The 15970-nt window shown below is 43.4% G+C and overlaps 1 protein-coding gene across 1 annotated transcript; it reads right to left on the bottom strand.

Moving 5' to 3' along the window:
- Positions 1–2604: 2604 nt before the first annotated feature.
- wfdc1 (WAP four-disulfide core domain 1) lies at positions 2605–15614 on the bottom strand. Its single transcript, XM_007889254.2, has 6 exons — positions 15201–15614; positions 6968–7163; positions 6320–6403; positions 5609–5749; positions 5171–5221; positions 2605–3317 (listed from the first exon to the last, which is right to left on the bottom strand). Exons 1-6 carry the CDS (start codon positions 15351–15353, stop codon positions 3259–3261), a joined length of 684 nt encoding a protein of 227 aa, XP_007887445.1. The 5' UTR covers positions 15354–15614; the 3' UTR covers positions 2605–3258.
- Between the last annotated feature and the right edge of the window lie 356 nt (positions 15615–15970).

Genomic DNA, 15970 nt, shown 5'->3' on the forward strand with positions numbered 1-15970 from the left:
ACAATTGCTTGTTCAAGGGCAATTTGAGGACAGACACCAGGAAGTGTATGTATGTATGTATGTATGTATGTATGTATGTGTGGGTGTGTGTTCTTTATTAAAAAAAAATGTATGGGTTGACTTGCAGGGTGACAATTGCCACGAAAGATGACTTGAGGCCGATTGTTGGGAGGTGCTGTGCTTTGGGGAAGTTACACCGAGCTCCTGTTCGGGTGGGCGTTAAAGATCCCGTGGCGCTATTCGGAAAGAGAAGGGAGTTTGCCCACCAGCGTCTTGGCTGGCATCCCACCACCCACACCCCCCCCCCCCCACCATCCCCCAAATAAAAACCGATCGTTCATTTCGTGGCTATTTGTGGCACGTTGCTGTGTGCAAATTGGTTGCCGCGTTCACCTACAAAATGCACAGTCACCACACTTAACGGTACAACCTGTGAAGCCCTTTGAGATGTCCTCCCGATGTGAATGACAAGGCACGATACCAAATGTAAGGATTATTATAATATTCCACTTCGTGTTGGGATGCTGTACAGATTTATGCGTCTGTTTTCCAAAAAAAAAGCCAAGCCCTGCAAATAGTAGCCAGCAGTTTTAATTTATTATTTTTAAATGTAGTTTTTAGCAAACCATTTATTTAGATGTGCAAGTGTTGACTTGGCCTTTAAGACCTAAGAAACTGGGGAACCTATGCAAAGGTACACCGTGTTATTTGGTGACTTGAGTGCATCAAAATGTTAGATGCCAACATTTTGCTGCTTATTTACCTAGTTCCCAATGTTAAGTTAAATTCTTACTGCCTTTTCAGTTGTTCACACATTTTTGAACAGAAAAGGCGGTCATCTGACCTTCTCTCAAGCCAGGAATGATAAGAACAATAATTTGCATTTATTTAGAGCTCTTCATGTATGTCAGAGCGCTTTAAAGTAATCTTTGCATTTGCATGTCTTTATTTAAAAAAAACACATTTTTAAATCTATTTTATTTAAATTTCATTTTTTGGGAAGGGGGGGGGTCAGCCAGGTGTCATCCATCACCAATCCTTCAGAGTATCCAAACCAAACTGAGAATTCCACGCCAATTAGTTTGTGGGTTTCAAGAGGGAAGTAGACAGGTTTGTAAAAGTAAAGGTTTAAAAGGGATATGAGGACAATGAAGGCTGTGGTGAATCTATGGAGTCATGAACTGATTGAATAGCAGATTAAACAACTTTCTGACGAGCCTTGAATGATTCTCCCTTCCATTCCCAAACTATGAAAAAGGAACGATCAAAGCCATTTCATTTCTAATGTGTGATGTATCCTCCATTGATACTGAACAGTTAAAAAAAAAGACCCGTTTGTGCTGATTAATATAATAAATAATAAGAATCCTTGCATTTGATATAGTACCTTATCATGTCGTTGAGACGTCTCAAAGCGCCTCACAGAATATATTGTAAAATGGGGAGTGACTGCGTATGTTGCGGGTGAACTGGTCAAAGGGAATGAGATGTGAAAAAAAGCTTTGAGGAGCAAATCTATATATCAAAAAACACTTTTTGCATCTATGCAAAGTTAAGGGTTTTGCATTGAAGTTTCTTCCGTCAGCCTGCCGCAGTAATAGGAACCGCACCTCTGAGTCAGATGTTTATAGGTTCAAGCCCCATGTCGGGACTTGGAATTACAGTCTAAACTGACACTCCAATGCAGCGCTGGGGGTGAAGCATTGTTGGGAGATGCCGTTCTTCAGATGAGACGTTAAACCAAGGTCCCGTCTGCCTGTTCAGGTGGACCGTTAAAGATCCCATGGTGCTATTCGAAAAGAGAAGCGAGTTTCTCTCAGTGTCCTGGCCACCAATCCCCCACATAAAATTGGTCATTTTACTCGATGGCTGTTTGTGGGACATTGCTGTGGGCAAACTGGCTGCCGTGTTCACCCACAAAACAAATACACAGTCACTCTACGGCACAGTCAAATCCCGTGGGATGTCCTCCTGACGTGAGAGGCAGTATAGCAAATGCAAAGAGTGCTGACGTGAAACTTGAGATAAGTTTATTTGACTGAGTTTATTTGGTCTTCAAACCGAGAGGCGCCATGATATCTTTTCTTCAGTGTCTTCGGGTTTCAAAGCTTGCCTGTCTCTGAGCAAGTCACAAGCAGACAAGGGTCACTGATACTGACGGGGACTATTTTTCAGTCACTGGAGCATCAATGACACAGAAGCACGTTGAGCCTAGACAGACTGATGTTTTAGACAGTGTTTAATTCAGAAGTTAAATTCTCTTGCAATTGATACAAAAGTGAAACAGTAAAAATGTTCTGATCGTTAACATCACAAAAAACTCAGCAGACGTGTACCACTGTACATCATAGCACCTTATTGTAAAGAGTCAGCATAAAAGATGTAGGTAAACTGTACAGATTTGTTCACCATCACAGTAAACAGGAGATTGGACTTCATTTAAATTAAAAACATTGGAACAAAACTGCGGTAACATGAAAATAATTGCACAACTGAGGTGATTGATAGCTTATGAACGGTATGTTACAGTGTCTTTTACACACAAGGTTTAAAAGCAAAACAGTTAGCAAACGTTTTGGGGGGTTTATACCACAAGTTTGTTGATTCCTTTTCAATATTTGCACCATGTTTATTGGGGTATTTTTTGCGATACGGTTGTGGGAATGGAAAAGGACGCTTTTACTGATGACAGAATGGGATGAGACAACCGGAACAATTGTCCAAATAAAGGGAAGTCAGAGTGACTGTGCATTTGCGGGGTGATAAAAGCTTTCAAAATGTTGTATGGTCGAGAAAGATTGTTTAGATTTATTCGGTAGTACCTCTTCGCAGCTGTTCGAATGTAACTTCTAAGTATTCACGTTTGTGCGATTTACGAGAGGACTATCAAGGATAAAACAATGTCACGTAGCGATGAGCACTTGCTGAGAGAGTGCCTCAGTTGGGCGTTACAGTTGGAATTTATACAGGATTAATACAAAAAAAATCTATGTTATGCAGTATTTTAGCAGCTTGTGAACTGGGAATTGTAAGCACCTTTTTGCACATACTTTGCCCCTGTAGTAATTGTAAATGCAAGTTGCATTGAATGCTGTATTGCATGTTGAAAAGATACCGGCACCATTCGATCAACACTGTGAAACTGAAGCCCAAGTTATCTGTTGCGTTCTATCGTCATCGACACCAAAAGGATGTGTGTGAAAAGGCCGATCGCTGATTCGCATTGAAAGGCCTGGACGTGTCCGCAGGTTGGAAAGCTCAGCCCAGATGCTTGTGGTGGTGCTTCTTGTATCCGACCGCGTTGTTAGAATCAGTCCCTGGAAAAGGCGAGCAGTCGAGCGGCGATTAAAAGAGCTTTTGGTTTAGCACCAATACAGTACTTTGGGGGGGAACGTCTCAAAGCGCTTCACTGGATGTTACATTAAAGTGTCTTTTGGCCGAACCCATGAGGTGGAGTTTGACGAGTACTTGCTGAGAGGTTCAGATTCGCCTCCCCCACCCCAAAATCGTTGTGTCTCTGACCCACAACTCGTCTACCCCCTCGCCATTGACAGCCTCCCCACCCTCACCCCCACCCCCACGTAAAAGTCAAATTCCACAGAACCTGTTACTCTGAGGTCAGGCCCATTTCCAGATCCTGAATGAGACACTTTGCGCAAGAGTTTTTTTTTTGTTTTAAAAAAATCCGAGTGAGTGGGTGTGCACTGGTCCATTGGTCGATCAGGTGTGTACATGTGTGCGCTCCCAGCAACACCTAATTTCTTTCATGAGATGAAGGAGTGGAATGAAGATTACTGCAAGACAAGTACGTTGCACACATTGAAAGAAAAAAAAACATCCAAATTGTTTCCATTTCCTCCCTGCCCTTCGTATCAGGAGATCTCTGCTAATAAGTACAGCTCTGTATGGTGTGTCAACAATGGTAAATCGCTAAGTGACGAGTTGTGAAGGGCTTCACCAAAGTATTTGATAAATGAGGTGGGGAGAGGGAAATCGGAGTGAAGTCAGTCTGTCTGCCTGCCCCTAGTGGGTCCTCAAGCCTTGGCTCTTGTCCACCAGCGCCTAATACTTTCCGGAGTTAGGTAAGCAGGATACGCCCCTCCAGAATTTCCATGTTTAGGTGGGATGCATTGGAAATCTCAGCTTGGTTTGGATGCCCTTTAAGCACGGTGATGGGTTTCCACGAGTGTCATGCACGCATCCCCATCTACACATGGCAACTGGCTGACCCGAACGAGAATCAAGCCCCAACAGTGCAGGAGTTGAATTAATAAAGGCAGCAAAGGCAGGTAAACCAAACTTGCCATGGCGGGTACTGAATTTTGCCAACTGCCTCCTGTGGAAATGTATTGTCATAAAAGGAAGGCATTTAAAGCGTTCAAGTGCTGAACTGTCATTGTTCCTCTTTGTGACAATGCATTCACATAGTCTCAGTTTACAAGGTGAGCTATCAGGTGTTCTGCAGTGACAAGTATCAAGGTGTGTTTTCATGCTTGCAGTCGTTTAAAGGGACAGAAATACGGGCTTTGTTCTATTCATATCGTTTTCCAGCTAACATAACTGGTACGTCACGCTTTTTTTTAAACTACGATTCACTGTACGAACAAGTTAGGCAAGTTAACTCAGATACGCAACCAAAAGATTTTTACGTTGCATATAGTGATCAACTAACGAAATACCCAGTTACTGCACTTTACAGTAAAATCCTGTGAAGCTCTTTGAGGCGTCCCCTAATCAAACACAAGGATTGTTTACTATTTTATTATTTTATCTCCCGGCTAGTTATAGAGTGCATCAATTCAATTCGAACCCTAAATGAATTGTGCAAAAATTTAGATATTTATTCACTCATAAAATATTATCCACTTTGAGGGAAAGTTTGCGACATTTCACTAACGGATTCGTGGGGTGAAATTCCACCCGAGTCTACAGTTAAATAGCATTTTAGAGCGTACAAAATTTGTAAACAGTTGAATGCGGTCTTAACTTTGAAGTCGGGTTTTCCGTAGTTTATGAAAAGAACTTACAGGAAACCGGCTTCAAAACAAAACCCTGTATTTAAGAATTTGCCAAATTCTGAAGCCCTCTGAAATGCTCAAAAAACAAGAGTAAATCCGTAGCCGGAAAGAAATTCAATCCCCTTAATATTGTTTCGATTGTCTGATCTTACCAAAATAATCCTTGTACTCCTTGTAAAATTTGGGTCTTAAATTGCGTCCATCTGAAAGCAAAAAAAACGTATGCAGTAATTAGTGATTTTTAAAAAAAAAATGATGCTACCTCACAGCGAGTGACAAATGATCAGCACTGGAAGCCTGACATTTCCTGTGATTCCAGTTAGTTTGGGTCCATATAAGTGAGGCTGTAACACAGTACAACACAGTTTATATTTCTGTAGCGCTTTTCACGTCGGGATGACGTTTCAAAGCTCTTAACCCCGTTGGATGGGCACCCGAGCTGAAGGTGGCAGGCGTGGGGTGGGGGAAAGCGAAAGGTGACCGAAAGGGTTACGCTTTGAGATGTGCTTTGAATGAGGTTAGAGAGGGGATTCTAGGACGGTGTTCCAAAACAGCGAGATACTCGGAAGTAGACCAGCTGAAACACTGACCACTGTTGCCCCGTTGCTTTATGCATTGCCCTCGGTTTGGTATTCCCTCTGCCGAGTTGCCGGGATTGATGATGTGACATTCGTAGCCAGTGGGGCAATGCAAGGGTTCGTCTCCGTCCTCTGTAGTGCTACAAGCTTCAGCTGCAAAAAGAGACAAGACAATAATCAGAAAAAAAAACATCTCTGCTGATAACCCTATACCTCCATTGGCAATGCAACAGCGAAACTCCTGAAATAATTTGAAAAGATTGTGCAACCGAAAGTGTGTGTATGCAGTAGAACTTTGTTATAAAGCAGTAATTGAGGGATCAATAAAATTGCAACCTGCGTTATAATAAGTTGCAACTGACAATCAGTTGCTTTGGCACTTCAAATCAGGTCAACGCTCTTCAAATTCCACCCATGAGACTATTCTTCCTACAAAATGTAAGAAGGTGGGGTAATGTGGAGTATTCTTAAATTCAGCCATAATTTGGTAAGTCGCTTTTCCACAGCTCGTAAAATGAAACCAGGTTCTAAACTGAATTCAGAATAAAATGAAGCTCTTTCCCATCATGGTGTAGATATAAGACAGCCAGTGGAGGATCTAACAGGGGAAACTTTAGAGAATGGTGAGAATCTGGAACTCGCTGCCTGAATCTGTGGTTGAAGCAAACCAAGGGATTGAGTAATCTTTCCAACATGCAATTGATACTATTGTTGATGGAATACCTTGAAGCACTTCCTCTGGTCCATCCAGCAGCCACCCATTGCCCCCAAGCCATCTGGGTTTTGGTTGTACCAACCAATCTAGAACTGTGAACGAACAACAGATTGAGTAAATGGCGTTTCTGCTGAGCAGACTTTGAGCCGGGCAAAGCCTGTGATTTGGAGAGACCTAAAAAGGAAGGCTGGAAACCTAAACAGTCTGTCAAAATAAACCCTCGCCTAAATAAAATAGATAATATTCCTTGAATTTGTTATATATAGTGCCTTTCATGCCTGTGGGACGTCTCAAAGCGCTTTACATGAGGTGTGGTAGTGGCCAGGACAACAGAAGAAAATCCCTTGCCTTCCAACTAGAGCTACAGGATCTTTTGACACCCACCTGAACAGGCAGATGGGTCTCGATTGAAGGACGACACCTTCAGTAATGCATTAAGGTGTCAGGCCTATAGCCTGTGAGCTCAAAGACCTGTCCTGGGGGTGTTTGAACCCACAACCTTCTGACTTAGAGGTCAGAGTGCTACCCTCTGAGCCAAGAAGCGTTTTCAGGACCTACAGAGGTGCTTTGAACTGATTACATTCTAAGTTCAGAATTGCGCTCTGCGTCACATTGTGAATGGAGACTAAGGCCAACATTGGAAACTTAAGGTGTACCTGGTGGTGGCTGCACGGATTCCAAGCAAGCATAAATGCATCCATTGTAACAGCATCTTTTGTGCCGTTCGCACTCAGAGTCTGACCTGCAGCTGGGAACCTCACAGGCCTTGTGCGGCAACGCCTGAGGCGGAGGAGGGCACCGGTCATTCTTCTGGTATTGGGAAGAATGTGAGATCAGCTGATATTCATAGTCCTGGTGAAAGAAAATAGGTGGGGGGGGGGGGGGGGGAGAGGAGGGACAGAACAGAGTTAAATGTTAACTAACGCAGGAACAAGCAGTCATGAACCAATTGATACTACATCTGACTTTCGCTTCAATCGGCAGGCTCGCTGATATTCGAAAAAGGAACAGAGGCAATTCAAAGAGAAGAAATGTGCAGACACAGGTTTTGTCTCTTGAGCACAGAAAGGGGGAACATAGGTGAAGCCGGAGGTAATGGGCTGGATGAGGAAGGAAAAATTAAATACTGTATCTATGAAAATGAAGTAATGCAACTCAACCCTCTGTGGGTTGGGATTGGCATTGCAGTATTTCCGATCTGAGGAATGTGATCTGCCTTCATTAAGAAGAAGCAGAGATACTAGAATACAGAGCTCGCTTGAGAAGTTGGTGACTTGGCTCAGGTCACGATTGCTCTGACGCAAAGGCCATCTGGTCACCGGACTTGCTCGGGTGGTTATGAAGACATGGTCCAGGTCCATATTGTCCTGTGACAATTTGGGGCCTGGAAGAGTTGGGGAAAGGGGAGGGATAGGGGCTGCTCTGTGGGGACAACCCCAGATCTCTAAGTGGAACGTGTTCGGAGTAATTCGGCTAATTGGGGGTGAGCAAGCCGAAGCTCGCTCACCAATAAAAATAAATGCACTTTTATTGGTGGTTCAAAGGCACTTTGCTGAGGGTATGCAAAGATGCCTTTATCTTGCCTTTGCTGTTGGGAGCACTCGGTGTTTGCATGTGTTAAGTTAAAAAAAAAGTATTATCCATTGGTTTGCATGACTTTCCTGGAATTGAATTTCTGCTGGTTCTGCCAATGGTTTCATGTTAGCCTTTGATTATTTGACTGGATTCAAATGAGAGCAGGAAGAGGGTCATATTCCTCCCTGTACATCCAGGATAACCAAAACATTGTGATACCATTATAAAGTCTAACAAGTTTTAAATAAAGGTTGATTTTTTTTAGATAATAGGGTAGTTATTCAGACACTACCAATGTTCTGGGTGGACTTGCGGTCACTTTGATTCGAACGTGACTGATGGAACATTTCAGTGCGTGTACTTCAGTCAAAAATAATAAGCCCTTTTTTAAAAAAAATATTGTGCGTCTTCATGTTCAAAATGTTTCGCAGTGGAGCTTTCCCGACGTGAAAGACGCTATGCAAATGTAATCTTGTTGTTGTTGTTGTTGTTGTTGCCGCCTCCTTCGAGGCCGGTCTCAAGACCCTCCTCTTCGATCGTGCCTTCAGTCGCCCTCCCACCTCTCCCCCATCCACTGACCGCTGACTGTCCAGCACCTTGAGACCTCCTCCCGACGTGAAAGGCACTCTATAAATGTAATTTTGTTGTTGTTGTATTACTATTTATTGTAGTGTGTTTGTTATCCCTTCAGGTGGCAGTAGTTGGTAACCAAAGTGGTGGCTGTAGCTGAATTGCAAACAGTTCACCTCAAACCAATGAGCTGGACCAATGGAAAAGTGCAGCTGCAATTTTTCCGTGGAATCCGCTTTAAACAGCGGCCTCCGCTGCAAATACGCTAAACAACAAAGTGCCTTTGCCCGGGACTGTTTACCCGCCATCACTGTGCACGGAGACATCACTGTGATGTCTCTATGTGAGCGCGCGTCGCTCTGTGTGTTTGTTGAATGTCACTATGTGAGTGTGTCGGCAGTAAAATGTACCTCAACAGCACCAATCAACTCCTCCTATGCAGAACCTTTATTTTTTTAAACTGTATTTAAATTTACCTCTTCCGTAATGGGAAAAATAGGTTAACGTTAATTTCCTCATTGTATCAGATTTCCCCTTTTTCCCCCCCTCCCACCGTTTGTGGAAAAGCACTCAGTACATCTGTTACTGAACATATGAGGAAGTAGGAAAGGGTTTTATCATTACTCGTAAAGTGACGATCAAAAGCAGCTTCCATTCATTTTCTTGGGCTATAGTCAGACTTGTTTCTTTGTAGTATTACTCAACGACAACAACAACAACTTCCATTTATATAGCACTCTTCACACGGGGTAGAGTACACCTCCGTCTTCTCCCCCCCCCCACCGGTTTCCATCGCCAACCTCAGGATATGGACTGAACTAAAAGGAGAATAAGATCCAATCGCTCATATTTGCCAGCAATCACCCCCTATGGCATGATTTGGTTTTGACCTCAGATAAAGTATTTCCACTGCGGAACTGAGCAAATTCCCCAGTGACTTGGTCAGGTGTCAGATATGTATTAGCGAGACCTATCTTCGATACGCAGTCAGTTCCCGTGAAGCGAAATAACCTTGGTTTCTTTCATTTAATTTGACAAACGGAATTGTTTCTTATTATGACTTGTGCTGCTTTCGTTCCGCTAGAGCACGGAGGCTTAGCATGACTCATGCCACCGGCTACATATCTGACTCCAAACATCTGACGCCGCCATTCCGTGACTGCGCAGGTCGGGAGGAAGTCTCAAAGCGCTTGACAGGGTTTACTCCACGCGGACTGTGTGTTTTGTGGATGAACGTCTGACTGCCTGGAGGTGAACTAGTGTTCCTGAAAGATCTTAGGCTGAGGTGTTGACTCTGGTCTGAGTTCAAAAAGCACTCCAGGAAGGAACTGGAAGAAATTAAACTCTGCCTGCCCTTAAACGAGTGACTTGGATAATAACATCTCCTTCAGGGAAAGGATGAAGGCAATCACTCTGCAGTTTTCTTTGAGGTCTTCCTAAATGATGGCCCCAGCGCGCGCACACACACACACACATTCTCCGTCAAGCATTATAGCACAACCCTGTACACATAAATCAGGAAGAAACTTTTTCTAGAAGAAAAAGAATGATTTTCATAAAGAGTAGCTCTCGAATGAACCGATCTATTGCACACACATTATCTCTGAGGTTATTTAAGAAAACTCCCTCTATTATTCCACTCCTAGGATTGATCGTGAAAGGCTGGGACTCTGTGTTATAAGGTCCATACATGTAGAAAGGTTCAATGGTTCACGTTCTCCCCACATTGTAGAGAAACGTTGCCATAAGTCCATCAAATATTCAAAAAAGATAGATGTTACCGTTTCCCATTACTTTACTGACAGACAGCTGCGTTTGGTGAATTATTGTGACCACATTAGTCCAAAGGGGGCTTAAAACTATTTGTTAAGCTGCCTTGTGAAACCTCTCTGAAAGTCGGATGTTGCTTTACTGGTATTTATAACATGAACACGTGGGGAAGCAAAGCGAAAGGAGTTTCTCTTGGGGTCCTGGCCAACAATCCTCCAGATAAATTGGTCATTCACCTCGTTGCTCATACCTTTTGGTATGACTTTGCTGTGTAGAAACAGGCTACTGTGTTTGCCTACAAATACAGAGTCACTACATTTGACCGCAGTTACCTGTGCGAGGTGCTTTTGAGGTATTTTGACGTAATAGGCACTACATAGAATATGAAGATTATTATTCATACATTTCTCAAAGAAAGATCATAACAGTGTTAATGTAATTTGAAACCATGCACTTGATAATTATATTTACTGAAGCATTCATTGTACTTATGAGTGAAACATAATAAATGCCCTTTGATTGCAGTTCTGGAAACACAAGTGCATTAAGAGTTGGGCTTTAAAACTTGTGTGCAAGATTGTTTCTCTTGAAAAAGATGAAATGGACAAATTACACATCTAAAAGATATGACGCTTTGATCTAAAGATGTGGCTCTCTTTTATTCAGTCCACGAAGGACACTATTTGTGGAGTCCTATAGCTCAGTGGTTAGAGCACTCGCCTCGCAAGCGAGAGACCTGGGTTCTAATCCCGGCGGAGTAAAATGTTGGGCAAGTTTCCTGACACCATATGCCTCTGTTTACCTCGCAGGAAGTAGGAACCTGGTTGTTAGTCGATTGGCAGATCGTTTTTCCGGGGATAATAATCCCTCAAGAAAAACAAAACAATAATAATTTGGTCACTCAATCCACGACTGTTTGTGGGACGCTGTTGTGTGCAAATGGCTGCCGCGTTTCACCCACAAATATACAGTCAATTCACTTTGCAGTATATTTCTGTGAAGCGTTTTGAGACGTCTCGAAGATATGAAAAGCCCGATATCAAATGCAAGGATTATTTTATTATTATTACAGTGTGTCTACGTTTTAAGTTGCTCAACTTTATATTTGGTGAATTGCAGCTTATGTTGAAAACTTTGATTATGGCTCTGGTTTAGAAACATGGGACGTTCCTTGATTGATGCCATTTATCAAAGGATTTCAGTCACTTGATACTCATCATGAGAATTGCTGTTGCAGTTAAATTGTCAGTCCTGTACATCAGAGTGCTTTTAGTTGGCTCCACCAAGCCATGATTGATGATTATACACTATCCTATAGTCTGGCAAAGTGCAGCACTGTATCTGCACAGTGCCAGAATTGTTAGCCCAGTCGCGCAGTTGGGAAAAATAACCTCAATGGAAGAGAGAGAGAGAAAAAGAGTAGTGTACATGATAAGGGAGAGAGGTGGGAAGGAGGAAGTAACATTGAAATAACTTGCATTACCAATTCAATGTGCTGCAAATTACCACCATAATCATACGTATTGAAGCTGTAATTATTGTCTTTAGCTGGATGTGGGCAAAAGGAAATAATTGCTAAGCATGGAGACACTCCTGGGTCTAGATTTACTGGGTCGCCTTACAGACCGTGCAGAAATGGGCAATCTGTTGAATTCAATCTTACATTTGAAACTGTTTTTTTTTAAAAAATCTGGACAAATAATCCAGCTTCAAGATTAAGGCTGTGTTTATGAACTTGTCAAATTCGCCAATGATAATCCTTACATTTGATACAGCCCCTTTCATGTCGAGAGGACGTCGCAAAAGGGCTGCACGAGATATACTGTAAAGTGGAGTGACTGTGTCTTTTGTAGGCAAAAAAAACCCAATCATGATATGAAAGACCACAGTGTGATTTGGGATGAGAGAAAAAAAATCTTGGCCAGGACACTGGGAGGAGGCCTGCCTTTCAAAATAGCGCTACAGGGTTTGTAAGAGCTGCTGGACTTGGTCTTAGATTAATGTCTCATCTGAAAAGAATGGCCAGTGTAGTATTGTAACGGTGTCAAGCCACGATTGTGTCACAGGGTATGTGGCTCAAACCCACAATCGCCTGACCCAGAGGCGAGAGCGCTACTAACTGAGCCAAGCTGACATGGATCACTCTCCACGGAGAGAGGGAGAGCGCGGGCAGCGCTTGGATGCAAGTCTCAAATTATCGGGAACTGTGGCCAAATCCACACACTCAACAAAGGCAAAGTACAACTTCAAAAACGGTTTGCTGTGGTTTTGTGCCATAGCAACCCACAAACGGTCTCTATGGCTGTTCTAAAATGCTTTCCCTTTCTTTTTTTTAAAAAAAAACACTGTTAATAATTAATTCCGGACTCGACCACCCACTCCCGGAGCGAGTTCATTGAGCTAAAGTGGGTGCTTTAGAATTGAAAGCGAATCTCAACTCCCTCTCGCATTAAGACCCGTTTCAGGGGGCGAAGAGTTATGGCAGTTCCATAGGGTTGAGAGACAGTTGCAATTAAACTTCTTTTAGTAAAAAAACAGTGAACTCTCGATGCTTGCTCTACAGTGCTTACAGAAAACATTCACTGTGAATGCCAATTCCATCCACACATATTACTATGTTCATGGTAGACTGCATCCTTTTCTTTTGGTGAAGGGTGGAGAATGCTTGGCATTGCAGTAAAGGAAGTGTGAAGCTGATGTTAACCACAGTCACTGGCCTGAAACTGTCAGCATTCATTTCCCCTGTGCCTCTTAACGTTAAAGGGTGTTCCTGTCGAGCATTCATCCTAAGCCTCAACATGTGTTCCCAGATGTGAAATACATTAAATCTTTACCAATTGGATCCTTGTCCGGTGGTAGGGTTTACAATTTCATATCATTGTACAGGATTACTTTGGAGTTAACAGAACTGGTCTGACTGTGTGCTACTACAACAACAAAATTACATTTGTAAAGTGCTTTTCACGTCAAGAGATGTCCCAAGACGTTGGACAGACAAAGTTGCGGACCTGACTTGGGGGTTGGGGAGTGTGGGGGTGGGCGGGGGGGGGGGGGGGGGGGGGAGCAGAGAGATCGAAAGCATGGTCGAAGAGGAGGGTCTTGAGATGGGTCTTGAAGGTGGCAAGGGAGGGGGAGAGGCGGAGAGACTGGGGGATGGAGTTCCAGAGGGTGGGGGCAGAGTGGCAGAAGGCCCGCCTGCCACTAATGTTGAGCTCAGTTAACACTGAATCTTGTCGAGTCTTTTTGTTGCTGCTTATCGCAATGCCTGTGGGGGTGTCTTTGTTTTGCTGTGTATCATTTGATCCATTGAAACTCAATGAAGAATTAAGATCTGGGGAAGACGTTATGAATTGGGTTTCCCAGTGAAGTCCTAACTCACACTAGGCTAAAAAACACGCACAGAGAGATTAGCAAACATATGGGACATAGCATAACACTCGAAAAGAGCGCCTTAACATTCCACAAATAGTTGTTCACAAGAGAATAAACAGAATACCTCAGGAGTTACAGACAGTTTGCCAAGTACTTTTGTAAATCAGCGTGAAAGGGTCTTGATAATTCACTCATGCATCATGGCTTGCTCTTACACTGGTAACTCACCGGTTAGATATCTTTCCTCTGTTTATCCGTTAAACTCTCGAATGAGCAAGTCTAGCTGGCGGGTTTCACAGTGCAGTGTTATTTCTGACCTGATCTAACAAATGGATGCCAAGCTTACAGGAATGGACAGCACTCGGGTATATATCTGTATCCAAATTCTTCAGGCAGCATAAACCACTGGAGACATTTTGCCTTATTATTTAATCAGCAATGATATCTCTGCACATTCCTCCGGAAGCGAAGCTGGCTGAGCGAGCTCAGTCTTATCTTTCATCTCTCTTCCTGACCAAGTTTGGGTGCATCGTATTCCTATCCAATCTTTTACCTCCCCCTCTACCCCATCCGTTCTCCTCCTCTTCTCCGCCCACACCCCTTCCCTTTTTAAATTTATAATAATAATAATCCTTGCATCTGGTACAGCGCCTCATCACATCATTGAGACGTCTCAAAGCGCTTCACAAAACATACTGTAAAGTGAATGGACTGCGTATTTATGCCTGAAACGTCAGTATCGGGCTGTTACAGAGCCAACTGGTGCCAAGACCTTAAACTGTGCAGAGGACAAACAGGTGTGTGTGTGTGTGTGTGTGTGTGCGAGCTGGGATCCAAGGAAACAGAGGGATAAATTATATTTAGTTAAGATTCCTTGTCAACCCTCTATACTGAGGGTACAGAGATACACACTCACACACATATATATACACACACATACACATATGATCTGCAGGGCTTTGCCTTTGCTCTGTCAAAGCCTCTCAACTTCAAACTTTCTGTGCAAAAACCTAACTTCATTCCTATACAGTACTTTTGAAACAAAATGCAAACCAATGATGTGACAATTCCCTCCCAAAATCTCCCTTCTTCGATATTTGCAACGAAAATATACAGCAGAATCGAGTGGGTTTGGTTTTATTTCGTATTGATTGAAACACCCTGTTTTTTTCCCCCCTTTCCCTTTACCTCTCTCTCCCTCTCTCTTTCACCCTCTCCCACTCTATCTCTCTCTGTCTCTCTCTCTCACTCGCTCACTCACTCTCTCTCTGGGTCGGCTTCTGTGTAACACAATGCTAAACTAACAAGACTCTCGCCTAAGGCTGTACAAGGGGCTGTTTTGAACCACCGCAAGATGTGCCGAAGGGGATTGAATGTGAAGCCAAAGTGAGCGAATGAGTGAGTGAGAGAGAGAGAGAGAAAGAAATGAGTGTGTTGAGAAAACAAACTTTTCCTTGAGTTTCTTGTGCTTGTGAATGAATGAGTGAGTGAATGAATGAGTCGTGTAACAGATCAGCACCTTTTTTTTTTGGGTGCGCCTCTCACACTATGATAGATAGATAATATATATAAACATATAAATATAACTATAAGTATACTCACGTCGTATTTGTCTCCCGTTTTCACTCTCAGGCTCTTAGCAGCCGCAAGGTCAGGCTGAGACAAGAGCAGCAGCAGTAAGACAGACACAGAGAGGCGCAACAGCAACAGGCAGCAGCGAGCAGGGCTGGAGGAGGCACAGCTAAAGCCACCCATCGTTACAACGCATCCAGATAGCCCACAGGCTGATTTAAGTTGAGGTACTGCGAGTGCCTTTACAGTGAGCAATAATAGTGAGGCTGGGGGTCAGGCTGCCTTGTGCTTTCTTTCTCTCGCTCTCTCGCTCTCTCTTTCTCTCTGATCAGGTGCTGCTAGTCCACTGGGAGCTCTCCCACATCCAACAAACATGCCTGCTCTGCTGCCTGGGATAAGGGATGAAGATGTTCAGTGGTTTCACCCTCCACCACCACCACCGCCCCCCCCCCCCCTCCCCTTGTCTTTTCTTGCCACAATTCCAACTGAGAGATCAGATAACACTCTTTCTTTTGTTTGTTTGGCAGATAAGGAGTGCGAGAGACTGCCTGCCCTATTATGTTGGGTGATTGTTAGATACAGGGGAGGGTAGGATTGTGTGTGGGGGGTTGGGGAGGGGGGGGGGGAACTGGGCTTTTTTTTGGGCTGCAAGTCCTAATAAAGACATGTTGAAGTTGGCCAGGCTGAGAGAGAGAGAGGGGGATGTGGAGGAATCATGTATAGAGGGCGTATTATTTTCCTTGGAATAATAACCCTTGCATTTCATACTTAACATCATCGAAATGTCTCGAGGCATTTCG

Source organism: Callorhinchus milii, unplaced genomic scaffold (assembly GCF_018977255.1).
Source record: "Callorhinchus milii isolate IMCB2004 unplaced genomic scaffold, IMCB_Cmil_1.0 Scaffold14, whole genome shotgun sequence".
Taxonomy (NCBI): Eukaryota; Metazoa; Chordata; class Chondrichthyes; order Chimaeriformes; family Callorhinchidae; genus Callorhinchus; species Callorhinchus milii.

Coding starts and splice junctions, on each gene's coding strand:
- wfdc1 (XM_007889254.2), bottom strand. CDS start 15,353: ATGGGTGGCTTTAGCTGTGCCTCCTCCAGCCCTGCTCGCTGCTGCCTG. Junction 5,750..6,319: donor ACCAGAGGAAGTGCTTCAAG/GTATTCCATCAA, acceptor CTCTTTTTGCAG/CTGAAGCTTGTAGCACTACA. Junction 5,222..5,608: donor AAAGCAACGGGGCAACAGTG/GTCAGTGTTTCA, acceptor TTTTGCTTTCAG/ATGGACGCAATTTAAGACCC.